Source organism: Taurulus bubalis, assembly GCF_910589615.1.
Source record: "Taurulus bubalis genome assembly, chromosome: 9".
NCBI classification, from domain to species: domain Eukaryota; kingdom Metazoa; phylum Chordata; class Actinopteri; order Perciformes; family Cottidae; genus Taurulus; species Taurulus bubalis.
Genome location: NC_136597.1, coordinates 21,615,949 through 21,643,829, shown reverse-complemented (window position 1 = coordinate 21,643,829; position 27,881 = coordinate 21,615,949). Strand labels below are relative to the sequence as shown.

The following is a 27,881-nucleotide window of genomic DNA, read 5'->3' as shown; positions in this document are numbered from 1 at the left end:
ATATGTGAAAGCCTCTGGTTTGAGGTCTACTTCCAAATTGAAATGCCGTCAACCACCGTGCAGACATTTTGGGGGCTCACTCACAGGGCTTGTCAACGATTAATGTTAGAACAGACGGCCGGTACATTACATTACATTGTCTAACTTGAAATCAGTGGAAGAAAACTGCACTAGATATTTCTATTGGGAAAAATACACTTAAAGGCGCAGTGTGTAAGATGTAGCGGCATCTAGTGGTGGGTTGCAGATTGCAACCCTCCAAGTAGGGAAAGTTATCTTTAGGAATTTAACACAACTGGAAGCTACTCTTATCAATACTCTGCTTTTCTATATGATGAATTAACTGCTTTTAACAACATATAGAGAATTTTTAAAACAAATACATTCAGAACAGGATTATAATATATATTTCAAATATATCTATTTTACAACAGTAAAGTCCCTATTTAAAGTCAAAGATGTAAAGAAACAAATAAATAACACTTCTGAATTAAGTTTATAAAACATGAAGAACACAGACATCCGTCAGTATCAGTCACTCCTCCTATCTTCTGTCCACCTGGCTGTTTTTATCACCCAGTAAAGAAGTAAAAAAAAAAAAAAAGTCTTATGGTCGATCATGCCTGCTCTGCTTGAGTAAATGAAGTGGTGGTGACTGATTGAATTAGGGTTCACTTTCGTTTGCGTGTCCGTTCTTGTCGCACAGATTGAAAAAGCACTTTTTACTCGCAAATATTATTTTGCACATAGAGTAACAAGCGTAGTTGCAGTCAACTCGACGATCCTTCACTTCACCACAGCGAGCGATCTGCTCGCGCTTTTTGTGTGTTTCGTTTGAGGAGCTCAGCCCGGCCGCAAATGCCCACTGCAGCGTGAAAAGAAATGACTTCAAAACATTAAAAAGTACTAATGGAACACCAGTAACATAGATGCTAATCAACACTTTTGGCATAAAGCACCGGGCCGTTTAATAACGCATCACTACCTTCAGATGATGTCAAACGTGAAAGGCTAGAGCCAGTGTGCATTCTGGGCTGCTGTAGAAATATGGCGGTGCAAGATGGCGGACTCCGTGGTAGACGACCCGTTCCCTTTGTAGATATGAACATATTTTTTTAAGCTAACGAGGGCACTATGGGGGCTGCGCGGTGGTGTGGTGGCTGGCGGGGGGGGGGGGCCCGGGGTTCGGCTCCCGGTCTTGGTGGTCCCCCTGTGTGGAGCCTGCATGCTCTCTCCGCGTCAGCGTGGGCTCCCCGGCCTCTTCCCACAGTCCAAAGACATGCAGCTTAGGTTAATTGAAGGCTCTAAATTGGCCGTGAATGTCTGTCTATATATGTGCCCTGAGATGGACTGGCGACCTGTCCAGGGTGAACCCTTTCTTTGCCCATCGCATTGTCACCTGGGATCGGCGCCCCGCAACCCTAAATACGATAAACGGTTCGGAGAATGGAATGGAAAACACTATGATTCCTAGTTTTAGGTGATTATACACTTAAAAAAACCTAGTTATGAATATTATATCCCATTGCTGCCAGTTAATCCCCTTGAATGTTAAACACTGTTCCTTTGATGTAAACAGCATTTGGATGGATGACCAGATTAATATACTGCCTCTCTTTCCCCCACTTTTAGGTTTCTGCGAAATCAAATGATCAACTGTGCACATACAAATATTTACTTAAACGTTTTTCAAGGGGGGGGGGGGCTTTTGCAGCAAGGGGTATCCTTCAAAAATGTTTCCGACATCACCGCTCATGAAATATGGATGCTTTTAAAGAGATCTGAACAGACACTAAGCCACTAATTACAAAATACCCACCTTTGTAAAATGCTGCTTCTGTGGCTGTAAACTTCTCTTTGACAGACAGCCAAGGAGAAAAGTGGCCATGACGGTTAAAGGTAAGAGGTGTGTACACAAAGATCAAACAGTATGATCAAACTCATACCCTCCCTAAACAAACAAGACTGAGAGAGCTCAGAGTTAACCAAAGCCTGACCGGGCAGTTTTCAGCTGTTTTCTCATCCATGTCATGCTTTTAAAGGTGAACGTCACCTTCAGTTTCAATTGTGCACCACCAGAAAAGCAAAAACTAGAGCCCTAAAATCTGGAAATGAGTTCGCATTTTTTCACCTTAGGTTCCCTCGGCTAATGGGTTTTTGTTTCGAAACTTGAAATGTATCATTATTTATTAAGTTATGTGGTTAGCAAAAGCTTAAGAGATTTCAACATTTGGTTCTATGGCAGTAAATATCCCTCAGTGTGCAGGCCAAATCCAAACCAATTCTATTGAAGGGAAAATATTGTGAAAAGTACCCTTTTTTAGTGCTTTTGCACATACATTCAAGGAATCTGGAGTGTCTACCAACACAATCAGTTTTTTTGTGGACTGCCTCGATCAAACAACTGTGTTGTTCGGTTCAAAAATGGATAAATTACTTATTTTATGGCAAAACAGTGGCCGATTTGAGCATGCTGGGTACCGAAATGATCATCAGCTTCCGAACTTGCTCTATGTTGCGGTTTTAGAATTGTGGGTGGATCAGAAAGGCTTCATGACTCGTCCGCAAATGTGTCCGGAAAGAGAAAAGAAAAAGAGAAAAAAGCACCGGCCGCTTTGTGACTTTACAGGTACTAGTAGGATTATTTTTTATAAGGACTCCCACAAGCCTGCTGGAAACAGACTAAACATAAATGAGACGTGGAAAAACACAACAAGCAGAAAAGCCCAAACCCAGGAAACAAAACCCACTGGATAACTGTTTTATGATAAACCAATAAAGGCCGTAAAAAGATAACAATGCCAGGCAGTGTTTACAACATGACTGAGGACTCTGGACTGTTGCAATACGCATTTCCAGTTACAGCTAAAATGCTTAACCTCATCTCCAAACAAATCCGCCAAAACTGAAACCTTTATGCTTCCCTAAAATTACATTTTTCATATTTGTTGGGCTCTTGGACTTACATAACTACCTGATCTATATCTCTGTTGTTTGCTCTAACGTAGCTGATCATTTTATAACCTTACCTTGAACAAAGTTCAGGACTTTTGTAAACTTTGGTTGTTTTTAAATTTCCCTTATGCTAATCACGTGGTCATTAGGACCTGAATATCTGTATCTGAATAACACATGTATTTCTCTCAGTGATTCTTAACCATAGGGCCGCGGCCCCACATTGGGCCGCGAGCGCCACCTAGAGGGCCGCCAAAAACTTTCCGTTTTTACCTGTGGGCCGCGAGGAGAAAGGACAGTGTACTACAGATGCAGAAAAGGTCTGTCGTGTCACTGACTGGCAACTCCAAATGTGCTGTAAAGCCAGCTGTCACAGATATGAAGAGCAACTTCTGGTTCTGCAAACATGAAGACTGCTGAAGCATATCATTCACATCATAAGGCTATATTTTAATTTGCACTTTAATTAAACTGTAAATAACATTACAATAATTTGAAAATTATTATTTTGAATTGTGTGCACACTTGCCTGCACACATTCTCTTAAAGTAAAAACCTCACTTTTACTGTCTTAACTATTCAGGTTTGAGGTTTATTAACATGTTGGATTAGCCGAGAGCACTGTAGTAGTTCAATAATACAATTAATCCTCAAAAAACTACTTTCCTAATAATTGTGCAGTGTATTTATCAAATAATTGTTATATTATTTATCAAATTTCAATTTTTTTTATCCGTTTTTTTGAGTCTCCCTTGTTTTTGTTGAAAAATCAAGTTATTGGTTATTTTTGTGTTAATACGCCTGACTTGAGCCTTTAAATGAGTCATGTATTAGCTTGATTGGTTCCATGACTTGTTGTCTGTGCAGGTTTACATACACATGAGCAATAAATGTCTTTTTGATGATCACATTGCATCATGTCATTTATTTGACAAGGTTTTTGCTTGTTGAACTAGTAGGTAGATTTGAGTTAGTTATTGAATACAAGTTAAACCAAGAGTGAGATCAATTAGTTAATAAACCAATGCAGTGTTAATATTTGAATGGGCCCCGGGGGTTCTTGAAAAGTTGGGCCCCGAGGTCAAAAAGGTTAAGAACCCCTGCTCTACATGATGCATTTTGCCACGTTCAATTCAATGAGTCGTATTTTCAAGCCAAACTTTATTTATAGCAGCAGTGGCAGCAATTCATGTCAAAACTGTTGTTGTGAACAATTGCCTCTAATTGAGTAGTACATAAGAACTCACATGCAACAACTTTGTCATCATTGGTCTGAGCTGTGCCTGACCCTTAAAACCATTTATGTCTTCATGCTTTTCATTTACTGTGAGCTAGAGCCCTCTAGTGTTCACTACATGTGCCGGTTTAAACTTCTTTTGGTGAAATCAGTCAAAACATTAATATTCATCATGGAATGGGTACTCTGGATGGTCACTCCACCTGTGTTGAAACAACAGAAACAGATGTTACACAAAGCCTTATAACGCAAACTACAACCTACAAATCTACATGAAGATATATCCTCATATATTTTCCTATCAAAGCATATACTCACATCAGCAGCTCCACAAAGCGAATGTTTTTGTTCAGGGCCTCGATGGCTCTCATTTCTTCCTCGGTGAGGGAAAAATCAAATATCTGGAACAACATATGATTTGTTGTTATTAAAACGATTGAACTGAGTCATGAATACTGTATGAAATACAGATCTCGGCACCAAAGCAAGAACATACACGTCATGATAAAGGCAAGGCAAGGCCAGGCCAGGCAAGGCAAGTATATTTGTATAGCACATTTCAACAACAAGGCGATTCAAAGTGCTTCACATAAAACAATTAAAAGCATCAAAACATAATCCAGAAAAAAATAAGATTTAAAAACAATCAAGAACATTCCTTAAAAACAATCAAGAAGCAAACAATAGAATACAAGTTGCAGAACAGTTTAAGAAATAAAATGCAGTAGTGAAATGCAGAAATGTATTGATATCCTTGAATCTGGTTCAATTAGAGGCAGCAGCAAACAGAAAAGTCTTCAATCTGGATTTAAAGGAGCTGAGGGTCTCAGCAGACCTTCAGCTTTCAGGGACCTTGTTCCAGATATGTGGAGCAGGAAAGCTTAGTGTTTAGTTCTGACTCTTGGAACAGAAAGTAGACCCGTCCCAGACGACCTGAGGGGTCGGGGTGGTTCATAAGGTAGCAGCAGATCACAAATGTATATATATATACATATAAAAGGCAAACCCACCTGGAAATTGTGCTTGATCCTCTCGGGGCTGAAGCTCTTGGGGATCACGGCGACTCCTCTCTGGGCATTGAAGCGCAGAGCCACCTGGGCAGTGCTCTTGTTGTACTTTTCCCCAATAGATACAAGCAGCTCGTCCTCCAGCAGGGGGGGACATTTCACATTCACCCTAAACCAGCGACCGAAGAAAATACAAATGATGCCAGAATAGAGACTTTTTTGTGAGTTTCTAAGTTTAGCGTTGAGGGTTTGGTGACAATAATAATCTTCTTTTATCAAATTCAAGGCTGACATGTTGAACATCAATGGCCAAAGTGCAAAACCTGCAAAATGATCCAGGAAAAGTGGGGGAAACCTCATCTTCACTTTGTGTATTTTTCTTATTTTTTTCTTTTGTATTGGGTATCCTTAGCAAAAAGCATTCTGCAAGAAAGTGTTATTGCTCTTGCCATCAATATAATTTGAGTTACTGACAAATGACAAGGATCTAGAATAGATTATTTCCATGAAAAAAGTAATGCGTCACTGGAAATTGAGTCTATTCACTTATATAGTTGTTCAGGTCTTCATCTCAAAGCCTATAGCGACTCACCAGGATGGTTTTCCTTCTTGCTTGTCACGTGACGTCTAAAATTGCTTGAGCTTTTTCACCCTTCCATGACTACAATACCAGCGACACGTTCAAAAATACCAGCCATCGGTAAAAAGTGCGTCTATCCTAAAATCTACATACCAGGATGTGTCTCTGGAGGAGCCAATTGGGCAGTAGCCAACAATCACAATGTCATTCTGACGACAGTACTCCAGAAGCTTGGGTTGTGTGAAATATGGATGGCATTCAACCTGAAGGTAAGCAAGGAGAAAATCAATTATTTCAAAGAACACTGGCCCAAAAGTGGTCTGACTTTACATTAGCACCCTGTGTAGTCCTTAATCTAACCAGCTTGGAATGGAGAGGAAAGATGCACTCCTTTAATACCATTACAGCTAAACAAAAACTGCTTTTATGACAATGATTTTCATCTAAGTCTGTTGAGTATCAAGCACATAAAATCAATATGGCACCATCTACGGAAACTTGCTCCAATGTAGCATTCATGTATGTTGGAGGGGTCACCTGGTTGGATACAGGTTTGTGCTTGAGGCCGGGCTTGTTCAGCAGCAGCTCCAGCTGTCTGCGGTTGAAGTTGGAGACTCCCAGAGACTTCACCAGCCCTGCGTCTTTGCAAGCCTCTAAAGCCTGTTGAGAGGAAAAGATTGACATCCTCCCAAAGACTGACAGTGAAAGTCTTTACAGACTTTGAGAGACATTGAGAAAGAAATAGAAGAAGAAGTGAAAAAAACTAATCTTTCAATAGAGCTTGGCTGTTTACGACACTGATTGATAGTTTCTGATGCTGCAGCAGAAAACTGTTCTGGGATCTACTTTCAAGTATAAAAGGAATATCTTATGCGGAATATATGCGGTTTCTCTTGATTCATTCTTTGTTTCTGTTTCCACATGAGACATTTTCTAAAATGCACAGAAAGAAAAACAGCATTTCCTTCAAGTTGTAAAAGATGTCACCCATTCTATGTTGCAGAACACTCACTTGACATGTTATTAGACACTTAGTTAAACTTGCATGCTTTATAATTATACTTTAGTAAGAGAGCAAAAGTGAAATGAAAAATGAAAAAGTGAGAAAACAATATCTCATACCGCATCCAGACCGGAGACAACAAAGAGGAGAAGAGTAAAGTCGTGAAATAGCAGGACCATTTATTTTATGAACCCGGTAGAACTCACCTCCCATGTTGCACAGAGGTCTGTGTCGTGGTAGATGTAGTTTCCATCCTGGTCTTTTGGATAGAACCCATCTCCTGGCTAAAATGTAAGCACGATTCAAGCATTTCCATTAACACTTCAATGGTGTTGGCATGAGATAATGCTAAAATTTGAAGTTGGCTTCAATTTGACTATTTTGAAAAAATCAATACACAATACTCGTAAAAATATTTGACTTGGACCAAGACATGTATGCCAATTGTAAACACGGCCAAATGGTTCCAGTTGCCCAATCGTAAACAAACATGTCTAATCTTTTCTGAAACCTTAAACTAAAGCCACATGTCACACGTGTTATGCAACTGCCTTACATTAATATATGCATTTTAATAAAAAATTGTCTTGGTATCTTATCTAGTGCATATTTTATATCTAAATATTAGATTGGGTCATTTAGATGTGTTGTTAGTATTTTTTTAACGCTGTTCTTTCTTTTATAACAAATAGTTTTCAATCAGCACACTTTTATTTTAAAACATCTTCTTACTTCAAACCACCCTGTTTGACAGGGTATATATCATACGTGATCCAATCCAAACACCACAGTGTGACATATCTAAGGGCAATGTTCAAACACTAACTGATAAGTGAACTGCAATCTATTTGTGCGCTATCAAGAAACCTTGAAGGCCATGGGAAGCTCGACAATGTAGAGATCCACATAGTCCAGTTGTAAGGTTTTTAGTGTCTTCTCCAAGGCCGGCCGCACCAACTTTGGCGGATGAAAGGTATTCCAGAGCTGAGGAAGACAACATGGACCTAATCAGAAAACATTAAAATGAAATCAAAACGTATTAAACTCCTGACTTATGACATAAGGTATCACCTTTCCGCAGTAAAAGATGTCCTGTCTATGAACGGTTCCATCAGCAATCTTCTCTCGAATGGCTTGACCCACTTCGTGCTCATTGAAATACACCAATGCCCCATCAATGTGCCTGTAACCCACATCTATGGCCAGCTTGACACATTCCAGTGCTGTGCCTTTGGGTGTCTAGATAATAAATTGGGAGAAAAATATGTTACAAGACCAACTCACACACACACACACACACACACACACACACGCACACACACACACACACACACACACACACACGCACACACACACACACGCGCACACGCACACATATGGTATTCTTCTCACCGTTCGAGGGTCCCCATAGGTGCCCAATCCCAGCAGCGGAATATGGTTCCCGTCGCTGAGAGGGATACTGTGGCTCAGCGGTGGATTGGCCATAGGGAGTACCGGGAGTTTTCCAGGTGTGCTGCTTCACTTCTGGGCCGGTCGAGACTTTTATTTGTTGATATTTGTCACGTTAGTCCATCTTCTCTTAAAGTGGGCTACACACCTTCCGCATTCTGACACCGCAGCCTCCGCATGGGTTGTACCATGCGAGGAAGTTCACCCCTCCCAAATAGAGTTGGTTCGGTCCGTAGCCGGTCTTTTCCAAAAAGTTTTCTCAGATAGGCTACCGATAGCTGGGTCAGCCCGACCGCAGCGATAAGCGTCAGGGAGGATGAACGGGGGAAGAGGGCAGGAGGGGCTGAAAAAGCCAGGTTGAGAAAAAGAAAGGCATTGGCTAACTTTGTAGCCTTGATTAATATCGTTGTAGCGTTGTCAACCTATTCCCAAGCAAAATATTACATTTAATTAAAATATTAGCCTTTTTATATCACCCAAAATATGGCGATCCATAGACTTTGCAAATATTAGAGAAGCTTCTCAACCTTAACATTTGTGAAGAATATGCTACGAAGCTCATTGAGGCAGGACAAGTTGGAGGCGTTCATGTTATTGTGCACTGTCTTAACCTGCCCTCTACAGCATGCATAATAGGTAATTTATTAATAACATGCAGGGGACCTTGGACCCTGATGTTTCACTGAAGTTCAGATCAACTTAAAGGAAGTCAGAGGGTTAATTCCACCAGTGATCTGACATGTTTATCCACTTCTCAATGTCTTATCTGGATATAATATTACCTTTTAGTGTATGGCGTTATTGTTGTTATTATAGCAGTTTAAATATACTTTAAAGATATCCCAACATTATTTAATGTAATAGTTTTACGAGTAATAGATCAATCAGGTATTGTAACAAGCTGAGTGATGACCACAATGGATGTGATAGTAAGGCATTATTGCATTACACCAAAAATAATTTTAAAAAATGTGAAAAAAGTGGCGAATTGTGCCAATATATTTGAAATAAATGGAATTTAAGTAGATTTCTGCAGTGAAAGAGATTACCCAAAATCCGGTCTTTTTCAAGAAATGGTGAAACTAATCATTAATGCCCTAAAATAATGGAACAGTTTTAAATAATGGAACAGTTTTAAACTGACGAAGGCTCCACCTCCAGTGTTCAGGTAAGGCGTCAAATGTAACTTCAAGAGAAGAGTAACGTCCCCAGTCCCGGTAGCACCGATCCAACGAACCACAAAGACGACAATTCAAACGTGTAACTTTCAGCAGGGACAAACGTGACTCCTCCATCGCCGCGCTCGCGCGCTGTTTTGACCCCGCCCCTCTCGTGCCGCAACGAGCGCGTGCGGTACGCAATGTGAGCAACATCTCCGTCTCACAACATCTGCGACACGACACGCTCAACGCGGAGCTGTTGCTGTTGTCTCTTTTTCTCCGGTCGACGTGTTGCCGCTTTACGAAAAGGTGACGTGTTAGCGGAACCGTTCATCTCTCTCTCGCGCGCGCTCTCTCTCTCTCTTTCTCTCTCTCTCTCTCTCTCTCCGCGCGCCGTGTTTGAGGAAAAAAAAAGGAGGAGAGTGAGGAGGGGAAATGCAGGTGAGAGGAGATGCTCTTTGCGCATACACGCTCGTATGTAGGAAAAGAGGGGAACTGACTCTGCCCGCGTGCGCGTGCACCTCGTACAGGCCACACGCATAGAGAGAGAGGGGGGGTTATCTATCCTCGAAGGCTAAAAGTGCAGCAAATGGATGGACGCGTGGACAAACGGGAGCCCGGCGACGCCGCAGCCTGCGCCGCCGAGAACGAGGCTGAGAGCACGCAGGTGCGGCGGGAAAAGTCCGGCGCGAGCGCTGCGAGTCACCTGGACACGTGCCCCGTTTGCCACCTGAACTTTCACAGCCGAGAGCCCCAACTTCTGCCGTGCCTGCACTCCTTTTGCAAGAAATGTCTGCCTTCGCCCTCGAGGAACCTGGCCATGGCAGAGCCTCCAAACTCCCAGGTTGACAGCGCGACCAAACCACGTGAGTCCCTTTGTTTACAAACAATGTGGGGTCCAATCCCACCTCCTCATGCAATACAATAATACATTAAAAAAGCCCTCATTGTGGCATGTAAGGCAGGTGTGCTAAGTACACGTGGAACATCGTCCTTCACGTGTCAGTTTATTTGAACAAAAACCACATCATGGATTTCCAACTGTACCGGTTTTTAGATTAACATGTGTGACATGTGTTTGGTTTCCAGTGAATGTGATGCGCTGTCCGGTGTGCAGGCAGGAGTGCATGGAGGTGGACGTGATGGAGAACGTCTTTGTGAAGGACTCCGTGGAGGCTCCCAGCAGCACGGTGGAGAGGACAGTCCAGGTCGGTGACCTTTGCCCCCCGTGGGCGATGATCTCGATGAGCATCAGTTTGCCCCCTGAGGGGTTTGATCTAGGCGTGACTTGGATGTGTCTTTTCTCTGATCCGACATGGTGTTTGCACATGACGTCTGATCTAATTTGCTTGATCAAACTCTTCTTGTTTGTCTCATCCGCCTGCAGCTCTGTATGACCTGTGACGACAACGTGGAAGCGTTCGGGTTCTGCGTGGACTGTGTGGAGTACCTCTGTGCCGCCTGCGTGGAGGCCCACCAGAGAGTCAAATTTACCAAAGACCACACCATCAGGCAGAAGGCAGAAGTCTCGCGAAGTATTCTGACCGATGTCCTCATCCCTCTTTTTAATTTATTCCATTTTTCTCTTCTGTGATATACTTGGTGGTGTTTCCTTGACGAAGGGAAGAGAGCTATTGTGGGATCAGGGCTGCAGATCTCACTTTGTTTTGGGGTTTAGTGTCGAGCTCGTAATAGTCACAATCAAAGGTCCTTTCCATTCATTTACATGCATCTACCATTTTATTCATATATTTCACTGCTTTTGTAAACCAATTCCAAGCACCAAAACCGTTCATCCACATGAGTAAAGTTATGTTTTCACAAGAGATATGAAGAATTTCCAAAAATCGAGATTCTATTTTTCAGCTTCAGTCATATTTTCTCTTTACACTTTTTCCTTATGACAATTGTGCCTCATTATATAGAGAGCTGAGATTGTTCTGCATTTTTTGATGTAAAACATGGGTATATATCTTATATGCAAGTGCCTTTAACAGGTGAATTTAAGAAATTATGTAAAATCGAGAAAATGACCTCAGAGTCTGAAGGGTTAAGGCCTCACCCTAACCCTAACCCTAATCCTATTTATTGTTTGAGTTGTGTTTAGAGGTTGTACATGGGGAGTCTATATTATTGTAGCCCTGATTTTTATGTTTAATTTGATACCTAACATGTTTTTTACTTGATTTGTACCTTGTGACCTGATATAAAAGGGTCCCCATGTTTTGCTCAACAGGTTAAAGAAAGTATTAATAATGGTCCAAATTATAAACACACAATTATACGTCGACATCTCTCATCTTGCCCCTGTTTTAATGCCATTTTGTGTATACTGGGAGCAAGTTTAACCTCCTCACTTCAGCAGGATCCTAATTCAAATGCAACCATTTTGACTTGGAGTTTTTCCAATTCAGATTTGCATGCTGATTACTCATACTGATGAACCTTCTGTCGTTTCCCAGAGGCCCCCGGCGCGTCGGCTCAGAGGCCGGTGTTCTGCGACATCCACAAACAGGAGCCGCTGAAGCTGTTCTGTGAGACCTGTGACCTGCTGACCTGCCGGGACTGCCAACTCGTAAAGCACAAGGACCACAAGTACAGTCACAAGCTGCAATATTACTTCATATAATTATGTCACATAGAAGGTTTATACACCTGTGGATACATTTCAATTTGGCTTGACATGTATTTAAACATGTCCCTGCACCCATTAGTTTTAGGAGTGTTGCTCCACATCCTGTCATTGATGTCACCCAAATGACAACGTTTCCTTTTCATATTGCATCCACTGACTCAGCGTTCTCTTTGGAGCAGTTACCAGTTCCTCGAAGATGCTTATAAAAGCCACAAGCAGCACATGGAGAACATGACCCATCAGCTGCAGGAGAAAATTAAACAGATTGACGAGGTATCAAACGCCATAAACAGAGGGTATGTACTTCCACAAACCGCAATATTTCAATTGTCAAGTGTGCAAAGTATATGCAAAAAGCCATTTTTAGAACAACTGTTGCTGAAGGATAACGCCGTTATTCGTCAACCTGGACTCTGTTTCCCCGTGTTGATGTGTGTAAGTGACACAACGCATCGTTTTTTCTAAAATTGCACGGCGCCAAATGCATGTTTCTGCCACTGACGGGTCCAGGTTGTCATTATAAGTGTCCGAAAAACATCACGGGAGGAAAAGGAGCCTGCGGAGAAATAAAACGCATTTCTTTCACCTTTTCGCCTGATCCAGTCTGTTTGATTTTGCGTCCACGTCCGCTCAATACTGGAACAGTTTCAGAAATTGTGGACAGAAAAACATGGGAAAATAGCGTCCGGGTTGAAAAATACCAAAGTTACCCTAAAAGCATGCATAATAAGTAATAATGAGAAGAATGAAACATGTGCCTGTTGATTTGGGACATATTGTGTCAAATTTGAATACTTTTCAGACTTCATCAGGTGGATCAGAACCGTACGTCTGTTCATAGTGAAATAAAGAAATCCATCTGCAGTTTGATTATCGAGATAAACAAGAAGGGCAAGATGCTGGTTAATCAACTTGAGGTACGACAAAGGCTTTTGAATATAATGTTGTATATCAGTGGCATGATCCCACATACCCTGAAGCTGTTTCCACACCGCAGATGCTCACTATGCCATGTCTTCCAGGCTGTAACGAAGGATCATGAGAGTGTCCTGCGAAAACAACAGGAGGACATCGGCTATCTATCCAGACACCTGAACCACGTCATCAGCTTCACCAAATGGGCCACAGCCAGGAACGGAGGCACGGCCCTCTTGTACTGTAAACGCCTGGTAAGGCTCGTCTGAACACTTATCTCATCACTGTCTTGTTTTTCCCACCCGGTCCTTATTGTGGGAACATATGCCTTTCGTAACACACAAGTGTCCCCCTCTGAAAATTATTAATCGCATCCCTTCTGTTGCAGATTCTGTTTCAGATTGGAAACCTCCTGCGGGCAAAATGCAGTACCTCGTTTATACCACAGAGCACTGTGCGTTTTCAGAATCGATCCTCTTACTGGGCCTCAAATATTGATCTGGGTAAGACATGAACAAATGTTTCTCTTATAGAAACTAATCAGTAACGCTGAGATTAATTTAGTCTGGACAATGTTTTTATATGTCTTTTTAAGTCATACCAAAATGTATGAAAGTTTATTACTGACAATAGTGGCCGTTTTCAGGATTATCTGTCTCTCAAAAGACCCCTGTTTCACTTTAAAAACTCAATGTTTCAATTGTTATCCTCTCTAGAATATCAAAATGGAACAATGAACAGTTTCCACCACAAAGTAGCCCCTTTATTATTTCCCTGCTTGGCAAAAATCCTTTTTATTATTTTGTGGCTTGCATACAGGGTATGGAACTTGTCATCTCTTCATGCAAATCACACCACTTACCAGAGATTTGTTGGCTCCTTTTTGTCATTTGCATGAAGGATGCCGAATCAGGGAGAGAGTGCGTAAAGATCTCAGCTTACTGAGATATGTTCCCAAGAGTCAGCCAACAGAAAAATAACAGCAAACATTTCGACTGGCAATTAATTGTTGAAGTCAGATTTTTGATTATTGTGAGGTATTGCTTGTGTGTAATATTACTGGGTTTTGGAACGTCAAAACAAGCCATTTGAAAACATCATTTGTCTCTGACCTTGTGAGGAATATTTCATTGTAACGCTTAATGTAAAACACTTCCAACAGATACAAATTATTAGTAACAAACCTACTTGACATGTTTCCCCTTAATAACCCCACAAGATTTGCAAACTTTCTACCAATGTGGTAGCTGGCCAAACCTTCTCTTTCCCACAGTACTCAGCAGAAGTTGTGTCTGCATTGTATATTTTTCATCGCTACTTGTTATGCTCATCCTGTCTCTCCGTGTATGTTCCCCTCAGGCTCTTTGGTGGTAGAGAGTGTACCGGGCCATCAGCTGGGTGGTTTTCAGGGTATCCCACATCAGCTTTCCCACCCGGGGCCCGCCTCCTCAGGCTCGCCCCACGGCTTTGCCCTGGGAGCGCCCCGTAACACTCTGGCTCAGCTCCAGATGCAGGTGGACAAGCTAAACCCGCAGGCCAACTGGCAGCCCCAACCGCCTCCACCGCCATGGACGTGGTACCAGAGCGTCCGACTGCAGCGAACCGTCCCGGGGTCCCTGCAAGGAGGAGGCTCTCCCTCCCAGAGTATGCTTCCCCAACCTGGTCGCAGGTTTATGGCGCCTCTTCCCACCAACCACGTCAGCCCAACTAGCAGCTTACCGAGCCCTGGGTTCCCGCCACAGGTTAGCACGCGCGTGTGTCTCCTGTTTGACAGACAAGCACTCTTAACGAGCTCCGACAGTGGAAGACATTGTCCTAAATAGAGCTGACAGCCTTCACATCCCGGGCAATTTATGTCTTTCCTTGTCAAGACGGATTTTAATCTTGGACAAGTTTGTGAATCAAAAGCATAAATAAAAAAAACACGGTTAAATCTGCAGCGCAATGTGACGGAGGGCGGAACCGCGATTTCCATAAGGACGGGTTGATCGTACCTCTTCATCTTAGTTGTTTAGTCCAGTCCGCAGGGTGTTTTGGTTCCAGTTCTGAAGTATAGACTCATTCACAGGACAACACTCGGTGTGTGAAGTGCACACAAAGGTTGAGTCATATGGATGTGAACAAGCTGTTATAGCTGCATCATCAACTCTCAGTGTAACTCTTATACCAGTGTTTTGCGTGCTTTACTATAAATCATTGGTACTTAATGACTCATCTTCAAATTGATTTCCGCGAACTGCAGCTGTTGTTTATCTCCATACGTCACGATGATGAAATCAACTTCAAGAGATTGGAGGATAATTGAAAAGTCTCTAGTTTTAAGTGTACAATGTGTCTGCTTTTGATCTTCATACGGTTGCGAAATAAAAAAAGGAAAACCTGAAAGGTTTGCGAAAACACGGATGTATCAGAACTAAACTCAATTTGACACATGCATCTATATTTTTTGGAGAAACCTTAACTGCACCTGCAAGTTTAAAGTTCAAATCAACCAAAATCGGGCAGATCAGCCTGGCATCTCTACTTGTGTTTTATTTATGGGTTTAGTCTTCTGTGCTTCTTTGTTGCCATGGGGCGTCGGCCAACGACCGGGTAATGAAAGCGCCCTCTTTGGCGTTCACCTCCATCATCACATGTTTACAGACGCCAACAGGAATGCCGGGATGAAAATGATTGCAGCCTTTTCAATCCATCTTGATCTTTCTCCGTCTTGCAGCCGCTGAGGGGGATGGGCGGCAGCTCCAGCCACCAACCCAAAGCCGTGGAAGTGTTTTCCTCCTCACCTCTGTACGCCCACGTAGCACCGCCGCCCGCCAACGGTGGCGTCAGTTCACCTCAATCGCGACAGACGGCGAGTGACACAAAATCCATTAATGTAAACTATGCAGATGCACGTTGTATTTACAATGTAGTTAACAACACGCTACGCTGGTTTTAGATGGAGCCGACATATCTGAGAGGGAGGAATGATCCAGGCGGTCCGATCTATGTCCTGAAACCCAACTATCCCCACGGCCTGCAGCCTGCTCTGCTGCACAGAAACGGTATGTCTGAACCATCGGTGTCGTTTGGAAGGCCGAATGCATTTCTGTATTCTCGATAAAGAAAAACAGATTTTTTTTTTTTATTAAGTGCAAGGACAGCAGAATTCACTAGGGTACGCTGCTGTGTCCCAGGAGGAGAAACCGGGGTAGGGAGCCAGCTGCATGCGCCCTAATTCCTTTTGTGCCACTGGTGTGTCTGGTGAGTTTTGCATCACTCTAATTGGTCCATGCTCTGCTCCCAAGGACTGTTACCTGGAAACCCCCAGAAACACAGCCGGCCGGCGGAGCAGTGGGCTCGGCTGTCAAGAAAAGACGAAGATTGTCACCAGGGCCCATCATCGTCATCAAAGATGAGCCCGATGATGACAGTAGCTACGTAAGGAGACGATAGATTATTATTATAGTCCAATCACTATTCCATATATAGGGTATATTCGATATTTGGTAGATTATTTTATCCAAAGTGTGCTACTATACCAAGACTGGGCAAACACAGAGTATGAATTTAAAGGAAAAATCTTAGTTTATTACAATAGACTATCATTTATGCGTGACTAGAAATTGGTTACCATAGCACTATACTCACCACACTAATTGATAACATTACATTTCATTTAGCTGACGCTTTTATCCAAAGCGACTTAACAATAAGTGCATTCAACCATGAGTACAAACTCAGAACAACAAGAATCAAGAAAGTACAATTTCTTCAATAAAGTTAAACTACAAAGTGCTATCAGTAAGTGACATTTAAGTGCTACTAACAGGATTCTTACAGTCATGGAAAACCTGGAAAAGTCATGGAATTTTAAAATGGTTATTTCCAGGCCTGGAAAAGCCTGCTTATATTTTGAGCGTCTTTCTTTTAAAAGCATATTAATTATTTAAACTCAGCGTAAATGAACATATGAATATAACACATTTCCATGACTTTTTCAGAACATTTGGGATTTTACTTTTTTCAAGGCATCTATATAAATGTTTATTCTTTTAATCAAACTATTGTCTCTCATTCATTTGGGTCATTTAAGGTTTACTGTATGCTTTGGAATTCTCATTGTTAGTTCATTTTCTCCCTTTTTCATGTTTGCAACCAGATTTCACAAAATGTTTGGTCATGGAAATTTGGTTTAAAGTCATGGAAATCCTTTTTTCAAAATGTGTATGAACCCTGTACTACTGTGCTACTTTCCTTATTCATGATATAGTCGAAAAATATGTGTTTTTAGTTTGCGACGGAAGGTGTAGAGACTTTCTGCTGTCCTGATGTCAATGAGGAGCTCATTCCACCATTGAGGAGCCAGGACAGCTAATAGTCGTGACTTTTTGCTCGCAGTGACGGAGCAAGATTTTCTAAACCTCTATTTGGAGGTAAAAAAAACAAAACAAAAATGACACATGAAATGTCAGTAAAAAATCTCTTATTGGACAAAACAGAAAACTGGCACATTTGCAGACACAACTGTGGCGGATCAAAGCTGAGTCCATTTATTGCACATTGGTCACTCTTAATTCAGAGCTGGTTTTCCTCCCTGTATCTCAGGTACAAGCCAACCAAAGCGCCAGCCTCCCCGACAGCACAGGCGACCAAGGCGAGGGGAGCAAAGCCCGGACTCCTCTTCAAAGCACAGACGACAAACCCCACAGCCATCTCCAGCCTCCAAGCAACCCACGGGACCAGAGCAAGACTACCGGTCCAGATCCCGTCCGCCCACTGGGAGGAGACCAGCAGGTAGACCAGCACCCGGCTCTGCTGGAAGACCCCGATTTAGGCGTGTGTGCTGCGTGTCAGACCGGAGGGGAGCTGCTGTGCTGCGATAAGTGTCCCAAGGTTTTTCACCTCTCGTGCCATGTTCCAACTCTCCTCAAATCTCCTCCCAGGCAAGCTGTGACATGGAACATTTATTAATTCATGCTCTCAGATGAAAACCCCACAACTCCTGTTTCTTTTTGATTTTCATGTTCATACTTATTATTGGAATGAAGCCTGTTCGGCTGTTAATAAAGAGGCAAAGACGAGTGGTTTTCACATTTTGGTGTGAGGTTTTCATCTGGCAGTGGCATTACGCTCTCGCATGTTCCTGTTTACTGGCTTTCGTACTGAGGTTCTGCACTGTGTCTTTTCAGTGGCGAATGGTTTTGCTCTCTCTGCCGCGACCCGTTAGTGCCTGAGATGGAGTATGACTGCGAAAGCAAAGCTGAAGCCAAAACAGTAAAGAAGGAGCCAGATTCGGAGGGAGGATTTTCCCCTGTGGACAAACGAGTCAGTACTCTTAAACATACTCTTTAAACATTTTTACAATGGTGACAGTAATGTCGGTTACAATAAAGATAATAGAGTTAGACTAATTACAATGAGAATCTCATATTTCCACAAATATGGCTACATATGGTGTCTCTTTCCTTACCTTGCTCGGTGCATATGATAGTTTGCACGTGTCACAGCGCCCTCCTCCTGCTACTTCATTGGACGGACCCCCTCAGAATCCTAGCTCACTCATTGGCTAGCCTGATGAAGCAACTCACACCTTCCTCGTTTGCTGGCGTGATTTTTAACGCCAGGCACAAGACCTTCACTTCTCCTGACCAGGACCAGGAAGTGATCGCTAAAGAGAGCACAGAGTATTGTAGGCTACTCGTGGCATGTGGATAGACGGCAAACAAGTGATTTTATACATCGCTATACACAATTTTGTATTTTTCCTCACCTTGAGCTCACTGTTACTGTTAGAAAGCATTGGAAGCCACTGAAATACGGCTAACCACAGATTTAATAAATCAAGCTAAATAATAGTTTCCCTATCAACCTATTGTCCTGCATCTATATTATGTACTACAAGAATAGCATTTAATGATAGTAGTTGTATAAAAAGTATAAAAGCTTGATGCAGGGTTTCGTCGTGATTTTAACAACCGCTAAGAATCAGATTCAGATCAGTGTCAGACGTGAGAGGCAAACCTCACCAATGTGTCACTTGTGTCAGGTTGAAATGATTAAGTAAACACATGCAATACCGCAGAGATTGCAGAACTGTATCTGGCTGTCAGTTGGCATGTATTAAGAAGTCCTTTTGTCTTTTTCTACCGCTGCAGAAGTGCGAGAAGCTGTTGCTGCACTTGTTTTGCAGCGCGCTGAGTTCAGCCTCCCCGGGGCCCGCGTCCCCCTCGGTGAGTCTGGCAGCTTGGCTGACTGCAGGCGAAAAGTTCACGGGATTAACGTCACATGGAGTTACTGTAACTGTTGTTTTAATGATGCGTAATATGCAGTATTTATCAGTAAATACAGAGACGTTATGCAACTTTAATCAGGTATTGTAAATATACAGGCATTTGTCCTGCTGTCAGTGTTTGGGCAATATGAACAATTAGACTATAAGCTGTGCATTACAGTGAGCGCACAACACTATATGTGTGTGCAGCGCTTAACTACAGTGTGCATTTTATCTTGAAATATCTCTCTTTGTTAAAAACCCTCACATAACAAAACACATGTCGCGAGATTAATAACGGTTTGACTTCACCTCCCCCGTGGAATTTTATCCTTTTATTATTATCTCTCCCTTTCTAAATACTGTAGGTATGTGCTAATACCAGGCTGGCTATAAAGGGACCAATGAATCTTTTCGCTGTGAAAAAGCGACTGGAGGTTAAGCAGAGTCTGTGCTACCAAAGCCCTGCAGACTTTGTATCAGACATCAGGCTCCTCTTTGCGAGCTACACAGTCCTCAGTGAGGTACTGTAGAAAGAACTGCACATTTTTTTTTTCCATTTTTCCCCCCAGTTTTTGACACTTTGTCATGAAATATCTTTTTCCTCATCCTCACTCACAGGTTGACACGGAGGTCACCACGGCATGCCGGGCGCTTCGAGAGCTGTTTGAAGAGCACCTGGGGATCATGTTCCCTGAACAGACCTTTCCAGAAGTCAAACTGGAGATGAAACCTCCTGCCTCTCAGCTCTCGTCTCTTGACAATTCATCCCAGCATGCAAAGCGCCAGCGCACATGTTCAGCCTCCCAGGATACGGCGAGCCGTCCCGGGGGAGGTGGGGGAGTAGCGTGAAAGCACAGATCTTCTTAAATCGTTTGGATATTTGACACTGCCAGCGCCAGCTAACATGTGGTGCGTTACACTTTTCTGACAGAAATGTATTATACACAATCACCAGGTCACCAAAAATGTGTTGTATGTTTACTGATTCCAATAAATTGCAAGCAAACAACTGTGAAACAGGGCGACAAATTATTGATATTGTCTTGACGGAGCATGCATTACAACTGTTGCATTTACTGACTGAAGAAATAGCTTCTGTCTTGGATTAAATCTTGAAGATTAAGTGCACACCTGCAGCAAACTTAGATGTTAACAGGGTGGAGCTGACCGGCCTTTATGGTCAGCAGTCTGTTTTTGTTAAATCATCAATTCAAGTTGTTAATTTGCTCTCACAAACGACAGCTCCGCCCACAGGAGATGCATTCATTGCAACACGGCTAATCGATGCTGTGGTCGGGTCTGCCGTGTTTTCTCCTCTTCAGCGCGATTGGGAAGGATGTGAATCGTCAGCTTTGATGATGTTGTGGTCTACGTTACGTGTAGGGAAAGCATCAAAGGAGTCCAAGCCGTTTGATAAAAACCAAAACAGGTTAAGATGTTACATTGTCACACATCATTAAACAGTATTTATGTTTGGTTAACTGAAAGGTTCTTGTTATGTGTTATTTTATTTGCCTATTTAAGTTTATTATAATATTTTATTGTAAAGACTTAAGACCAGTTCAAATGTTAAGTTACACTTTCCTTTTTTTTTTAGATCATTTTTATATTCATGTCATAACTCTTCCACTCACCGTTGTGAACTGTTTTCCTATAACATCCAAGAGCCAGAACGTTGAGCCATAAACCTATTTTCATACAAGTCAACTTTCAGATGTTTACAGGGTACAATAAAATACAATCGCCTACGTCTCTTGTGTAAGGATTCTGGGTAAAGATGAATGTCATAAACCATCTATATCACCCTATAAATGCACGTTAATGCAGTCTATTAACTTCCGATCGGAAAATGAGAAACGCATTATTTCCCTTGTTGCAACTTAGAACTAACATTACTGTGACCCGCAGTGAACGCGTCCTCCGGGCCCCATAGGGCCGGCCTCTGACTGCCCGGCTGTGTTAGTGGCCCTCTGCTGATTGACACAGACGTGGCAGGACACCCTTTGTTGAGCTTCAAAGGAACTGTACTCCACCCGCCCACAACAGGATTAACACTGTTTGAATGCGACCTCGGCCGCTCCGACTTCCTCCACCTGGGAGCTCACGCTGCTGTTTCTTGTTAAAACCCAAAATGCAGAATGTTGTTGATGGAAGTTGTTTTGGAAAATCTCTTCTCTCATCCGGAGAGGAAGCCGAACTTGAACGTAAATAATGAAAATGAATAAAATCCCGTTGGAATCAGAGTTGTCTTTGTTCATTTCTTTGAAGGGAAGAGTTACAGCAGCTGCATGCTTCTGCAGTCCGTGATAAACACTTCAAAGTATCGTTTCTCACTCTTTATACACACAGCAACAAGTTAACTTCTACCTGCTCGCGTCCATGAGTGGCCTTGGACAGTTTCGATAACAACCCGGATGAGACAGGCAGTACCATCCATAAGTGTCTCTTAGCTGCAGTTTACACTTTCTTTACTCCATATAAGGTCAAGGGAGGAAGTGTAGGCCCAGTAGCCATTTCTTAGTGAATCACACGTAAGTTTCGGGTCAACATAAGGACACAGTTATACATAATATGGTTATACATATTTTACCATTACAAAGTCTGAGAAGTTGCCCTCATATGTTGACTTCAGCCCATTGTGGGCATTGTTCATTGAGTTATTTGGCCTCTAAAGGCCTATGAGCAATTTACTACGTCACACTCAGGCCAAGATAGGATTAAGGACGGCAGTAAAGGGGTGCTCTGTGTTGTTGTAGTAACTGTAGCATCACGAAGGGGGTTGCCACATCCTCGACTGATAAACATCCGCAGGAGCTATATCTGTGCTGCTATAGCAACAGTCTATGTTTAACCTCGAGGTCCCATTGCACCCTTTGATGATGTTTTCAGGAGTGTTTCTGCATTATTTAACTTAATTTCCTACTTTCTTTGCTGTAGTGTTTGATTTGTGAATAGTGTTTGTCCTACCTTTTTTCATTTTGCTATAGGATATTACTGCAACATGGATTTTCAGAAAGCCTGCTCATCCATTACAATACACACCATGTCTGCTTTGGTTGTTGTAGGGGTTAGTGGGACAACGTAAGTGCAGATTGATTAAAAATATATATACGCTTTGCTTAACTGTGCAACTGTAACATTAAACACAACAATAAAAGCAGACGTGTTGCTCACTGTGATGGATTACCTCCTCAAGCAAGTTCTCTGCAAGCTCATTTCTACACCGTGTTGGGATGTTTTTCATGAAGGTTTTATTGGGGAAAAATGAACCCGGGATACCAATATTGCAAAAAGGCAGTTGTATTTTCTAAATAAGGAAAATAAATAACATACAAGTTGAACTTAAATCTTCACTTGAATAATCTAAAGCAGCTCCACAATACTTGGGGACTGAAATACCATTAATGAATGTTTATGACGCATCATTCAAAACACTGGTGCTGTCTATTAAAATGCAGATTGTTAACAGAGCACAACAGAAAACATGGACTGTGTTGGACTGTAGAGCTCAGAGATTGAGACACGACTTGTCACACACCACACTTAAACAGCACACTTTCTAATATATATATATATATATCTGCCATAATACTTGTGGGCTTTCCTGTATGCCTGTGGTGTCCTGATACCAAGTCCTTGGGGATGTTTCTAAACTGGCTAGACTGGTGCTGGAGACATGTGGCTCTGATTAGAAGATCATTTAACCTCTCTCTGTCACCATGCCCAGAGTCAGTAGACTGATTGAATTCGCAGAGGGCTTTAGTTGGTACAAAAATGTTTATAATGCAGTCTAGCAATTATTTCTCCGCTCCTTGCCAATTCCGGTAGACTCGTGTGTGTGTGTGTGGCTTGTTTATACCCAACTCCTCACAGTTCATGATCACTTTGGCTGATGGTGTGCCCACATCTGTGGCACAGTTACAAAAGCTTTAATTCATTAAATTTGAGGGGAAACTGCCTCATTTTCTTTGGTACAGCTGTGAACTTTAGTAACTGGAGGGAAAAATAGGCACAGAAGTACAGGCCTGCAGGGACATTTCAACCCCTTTGCAGAGGCGCTATCAACGGATACGCAACAGCACAGAGCCAGGTTGATCGATTATTTTCCATAAGGTGCAGCAATGGCAGTAACAATATTAATTTTTTCATTCACCCTATTTCCTCGAACTGAGATATCCAAAAGGTTTCAAGGCTTACAGTCTGGACACAGCCACAATACATTTTCGAAATACCCCAAAACCGGCTCCAGATGTTGAGTAATCAGTACAACCATCAGTCACAGGCTGAAAAAGTCTACTTTGCCATTGATGGGAAGACAATTTCCATGTGAGCATGCGTCCCTCTCAGCACAGTAGCCTGAAGTCACTTGCAATTCCTCCTGAAGCCAATAAAAACGTGTCACCCCGGCCCACATCTCCCTAGGTAGTATATTTCAGGTCTTGTACTTTCCAATGTGTATAAATGTGTCAGTTATATAAAACATTTCAGAAGGACAGGCCTTTTTTTTGTGGATAAACAGACCTGTCAGAATATAGTTATAAATTACAATATAAGCTCACTCCTGAGTTTTATTACCGATCTGTGAATCCCAATATCTTTGAATAGTAATACAATGATCTCACGGTTTAATGGCTTTAATTTGGAGTTTGTTCAGGAAGAAAGAAAGAAAGAAAGAAAGAAAGAAAGAAAGAAAGAAAGAAAAAACAAACACGCATTTGATTAGCAATGAGCCCTTTCTGCCCGCCCCTCGCATGGTCATAATTGGAGGCTCATTCCTCCAGTCACGCTGCAACTGCGACTCACTCAGCTCCATCACATCCACTCCTCCACCGTGGACAACGTCTCTCACTCCTGTTTATTTACACATCCTGCAGAATAACCAAGCTCAGAGCTCTCGGACACCTTTTTTCTTCTTCTTCTTCTTCTCCTCTCAGTTGAATCTCTTTTCCTTCAATGGGTCCGTGCGCAGCGCTGCTCTGCTCTCTGTTCGGAGTTCTCCTTGGCCAAGGTAAGTTACCTTTCTGGAGGAAAAAAAACATCACTGCGACTTGTAATTATAAGATCGTCCAAAAGTGAGCCAAAGAATGTATGCAGATTTGTGTGGTGGGTGTTGTAGTGTGAGGCAACTTTTTCACATGTATTTGTGAGGGTATTCACAGTGAGAATGGAAGTGATAATAGACAAAGAGTGAGACACGGGGAGGTGATGAATTTGTCACAGGACTAGTTGAGGCATGTGATGAAAGCACTGCTCACAAAGGTGGGTGCTTCAAAGTGTTACAGGGTTGTATTGAAAGGAAGTAGGGTTCGTATTAACCCCATTATTTCATCACATCAAATGTTACCAAACGTCATCATTATTGCTGGAGAAGTTTTTTGTTCTTCTTTTTTGTAAGTTTTTGAATATACTTTATTGATGAATATTATGCAACATAGGGCATACAAGGATCAGAGAACAAGTATTTTCTTGTTTTGTGTATGTGTTAATCAGTTTACAATAGTAAGGAAGAAAATAACGGGAAAGTAACGCAAACAAACAAAAAATACAGTAACAAAATAAGAGGAAATGCAAATGCTACAAGTACTTTATTTTTTATTTTTTTATTAAATAATGAATCCAAACACACCCACCCACAAACATTGTTTCCCCTTCTAACCTACAATGTCGTTATTGATATTGAGTGTTGTATAAAGTAATATCTTACATTGTGTAGGACAAAATCCAGATGCTGCACAATAAATATTATTTGAAAATGTCATATCAAAAAGTGATAAGAAAAATAATATTCATTTCATATTACTAATGCTATAGAATATTTAAAAAGTGATAAAAGAAGATGTCGCATGACATGAAGAGTGTGCACTTAAAAATGCAGTTTCACATAACCAAGTCTGCCTGCCCTGTTGTCTGTACTTTCTGCCCTGCAAGTCAAAGGCCAAGTGCCCTGGTATGCTGTGATGTTATATGTCAGAACGACCAAGAGTCTCACCAGGACCTGGTGGTCTGGACAGAGGAGTGTGATTTATGCACATCCAAAAGCTCACGTTTCCCCTGTCACACATGGGGCAACTTTCACAGTCAGCAGACAACTTTTCCTCAAAGCGGTCTTCTTCGTAGGGGGTCGTGTCACGGGTCAGTTTGGAGTGAATCCATCAAGCTATCAGCTCGACCAGTTACATAACCAAAAGTCCCCCACACAAAATTAACATAGCCATAGAAAGATAGGTTGATAGAGTGTAAGAGCCTTTTTATGGCACCAAGATTGCCAGAAACTTGTAAACAGAAACCTGGATTGCAGCCTGCGAAAGAGATGCTGCCGGGGCGGAGCCTCAGTGGGCTCATTAAGCCTTGTTTACATGAGGCGTCTAGACGCACTCAAGCCATGTGCCGCTCTGCCAGAACGGCCCTCACAACCAGCACCGCCATCCAAGATGGAAATCAGCACTCTCCAGACAGACAATGCATCACGGAGACAGGGAACCGTGGCCGACTGCGTCTAGGTCGCCGTGCCCGGTTTGCTTCTTTTGATAAAACAGCCCCACACAGTTTTTAAGGCACTTCTGGTCTTTCAATTTAGGTTTGAGAGCAGCAGACAGTGGTGGCGTCGGAATGACTCTGTGATGCCTTGTGGGTTACAGTTAGTTATCAGCAGAGGGCTACTGTGGGGAGAAACACTCGAGGACAGAGCAGTGAGACCAACTGTCATTCAAACTATTCAATAAATGCCTTTGTGTGAGGCATGAATGTCACTCAGTAGACATTTATATCCATATTATTACACTTTTGTAAGCTATATGGTTTATTTTAGTCTCATTGGGACAGACTGCTGTGACTTTGCCAACAGACAGAGGCCTTTAACATTCAGAGACAGATAGAGAGAGAGAGAGAGAGAGATAGAGAGAGATAGAGAGAGAGAGAGAGAGAGAGAGAGAGAGAGAGAGAGAGAGAGAGAGAGAGAGAGAGACTTTGAGAGGGCCCACTTGGTAGGTCCATGAGAAAAGCTTTTAAAATGCCATCTCATTTCATCCAGCTGCTACAAGGGTTATTGGCCGGAGGATTCTGGGATCTGCCAGACTTCCAGAAGTCAGTAGTGAGTCAGCTAATGTGGCTGCCGAGTAATAAATCCTCTATCCATATTCACGCCTTTCTGCCAGATTAATCATCCTTTGTGTTGCAGCAATGGTCACAATGTTTTAAGTCTGTGCTTTGTTTTCCTTTAGCCTGCGCTGGAGAAATGACTTGCGTTCTTCTTTAGAAAAAATCCCTTCCCACATGTTGCTTTTAATAATGTCTTCGTCATTGCTATATCTTTCCTCTACTTCGTTCTCATCTGCAGAAGTGGGTTTATAGAAACCTGCAAACTATTGAGAGAAACTGACGGTTTTATTGCAATGCTTACATTGTGTTGTTACAAAGTTGATCAATGCAGAATACGGTTTTTGATGATGACTATTCCTGCTTGTGCTGTGTCTTTGATTTACTGCTTATAATAAAATTCCTCCTGTCCCCCTGGGAGAAAGCAGCAAATCTATAAAACTGAGAGCCACTATTCCAGACACTTGTCCTCCCAACGTAATCTAACTTATTATCTGAATTTGTTGAATCTTGCCAGACTGTGAACGTCAGACGCTGCATCTCAAACAGATGGATTTGTTCAGTGCATTTCACAATCACTATTTCCAAAAATTCAGAGCATTCAGTCACTAACCAGCAACACCTCGTATTCTATTATAATGGGTCCATGAATCAATTTCACGGTGAGTTTGTTGTCTCTTTTGTTTTGTTTTGTTCAGAACAATTTGGCACACTTATCCTGGTGTGAGCCGAAGCCAACAAAAAAAAAGTCCAAGGAGCAATCTGCCAAAGCTATTTCACGTTTGGCATACCACACAAACCACAGGCGAATGAATGTATTTGATGTGATTGGGACGTTTGGTTGTTTACAGAGTGGAGGCATTCCACACTCTCTAATCCAGATGAATAAACAACCACTTCACCACAGAGTTGATTTGGCTCCAGCAAAAAAATCTGCAACAACATATCTATCATTCATTGTCTTTGGCAAAAAAAGGTCTAAAGGCTATTTAAATTGGCAAACAGATTTTGAATTTAGTTTTTCCATCTCTTGGAGAACGCTACTTGCCATATAGGACAATGGTAATATATATTTTTGTTTAGGTTACATCTCTAAATTCGATCAATATACATGTAGTTAATAAGCATGCTTGAATGAAAATGTGTTTGTCAAATAAATAATGCCTAAAGGGGCAATATCTAAGGTATGGATAGAATTTTAGTTCAAAGTCTGGGTGGTCCGGGGTCAGACCGCCATTGCTGAGGTTTGCACTTGCTGAATTTGAACTAACTCGTGGTTAATCAGCCTCCCGGAAGCGGAAAGTACACAACAACTTCGTCAACCCTGCCACCGTGAATTTAATCAATCTGAGGTCACATTGTACATTGTACTGACTCAAGGCCTGCTTACTGTGTTAACTTGTGACTTTTAGCCGATTCCGTCCGTGATTGCTCCTGATAACTTACAGAAATGTTTGTCGGCGATACCAAACACAGATGGGTATTTAAAGTTGATCCAAGTAAAATGTCAGGCTTTACGTGAACAACTACATATTCTGTTTGTAACTGACGTTAGCTGCGCTCACTAAGCAGTGTTAACTTAGCTAAAT

At 42.1% G+C, this 27,881-nt stretch overlaps 3 protein-coding genes across 3 annotated transcripts in view; 2 read left to right on the top strand and 1 right to left on the bottom strand.

The window, feature by feature from the left end:
* Nucleotides 1-4,193: 4,193 nt before the first annotated feature.
* On the bottom strand, nt 4,194-8,267 carry LOC306741903 (aldo-keto reductase family 1 member D1-like; the record flags this gene model as incomplete). The annotated part of the gene is made up of 9 exons (XM_079224236.1): nt 4,194-4,395; nt 4,511-4,593; nt 5,203-5,368; nt 5,933-6,042; nt 6,317-6,439; nt 6,989-7,066; nt 7,650-7,766; nt 7,854-8,021; nt 8,175-8,267. 9 exons carry the CDS (start codon nt 8,265-8,267, stop codon nt 4,353-4,355), a joined length of 981 nt encoding a protein of 326 aa, XP_079080362.1. The 3' UTR covers nt 4,194-4,352.
* Nucleotides 8,268-9,980: 1,713 nt separating this feature from the next.
* LOC306741127 (transcription intermediary factor 1-alpha-like) lies at nt 9,981-20,046 on the top strand (the record flags this gene model as incomplete). The annotated part of the gene is made up of 18 exons (XM_079223380.1): nt 9,981-10,257; nt 10,481-10,599; nt 10,779-10,926; nt 11,854-11,986; nt 12,206-12,322; nt 12,829-12,943; nt 13,049-13,195; nt 13,330-13,444; nt 14,301-14,683; nt 15,658-15,792; nt 15,880-15,985; nt 16,074-16,131; nt 16,229-16,361; nt 17,529-17,866; nt 18,113-18,248; nt 19,079-19,153; nt 19,563-19,718; nt 19,816-20,046. The coding sequence occupies 18 exons, from the start codon at nt 9,981-9,983 to the stop codon at nt 20,044-20,046; spliced, it is 2,922 nt and encodes a 973-aa protein (XP_079079506.1).
* Nucleotides 20,047-24,150: 4,104 nt separating this feature from the next.
* fbln1 (fibulin 1) overlaps nt 24,151-27,881 on the top strand; it is a gene marked incomplete at its 5' end in the record, with an annotated part of 28,506 nt that continues 24,775 nt past the window's right edge. Inside the window, one exon of the mRNA XM_079224000.1 lies at nt 24,151-24,205. Coding sequence (XP_079080126.1) covers nt 24,151-24,205 — 55 coding nt within the window. The remainder of the gene's footprint in view (nt 24,206-27,881) is intronic.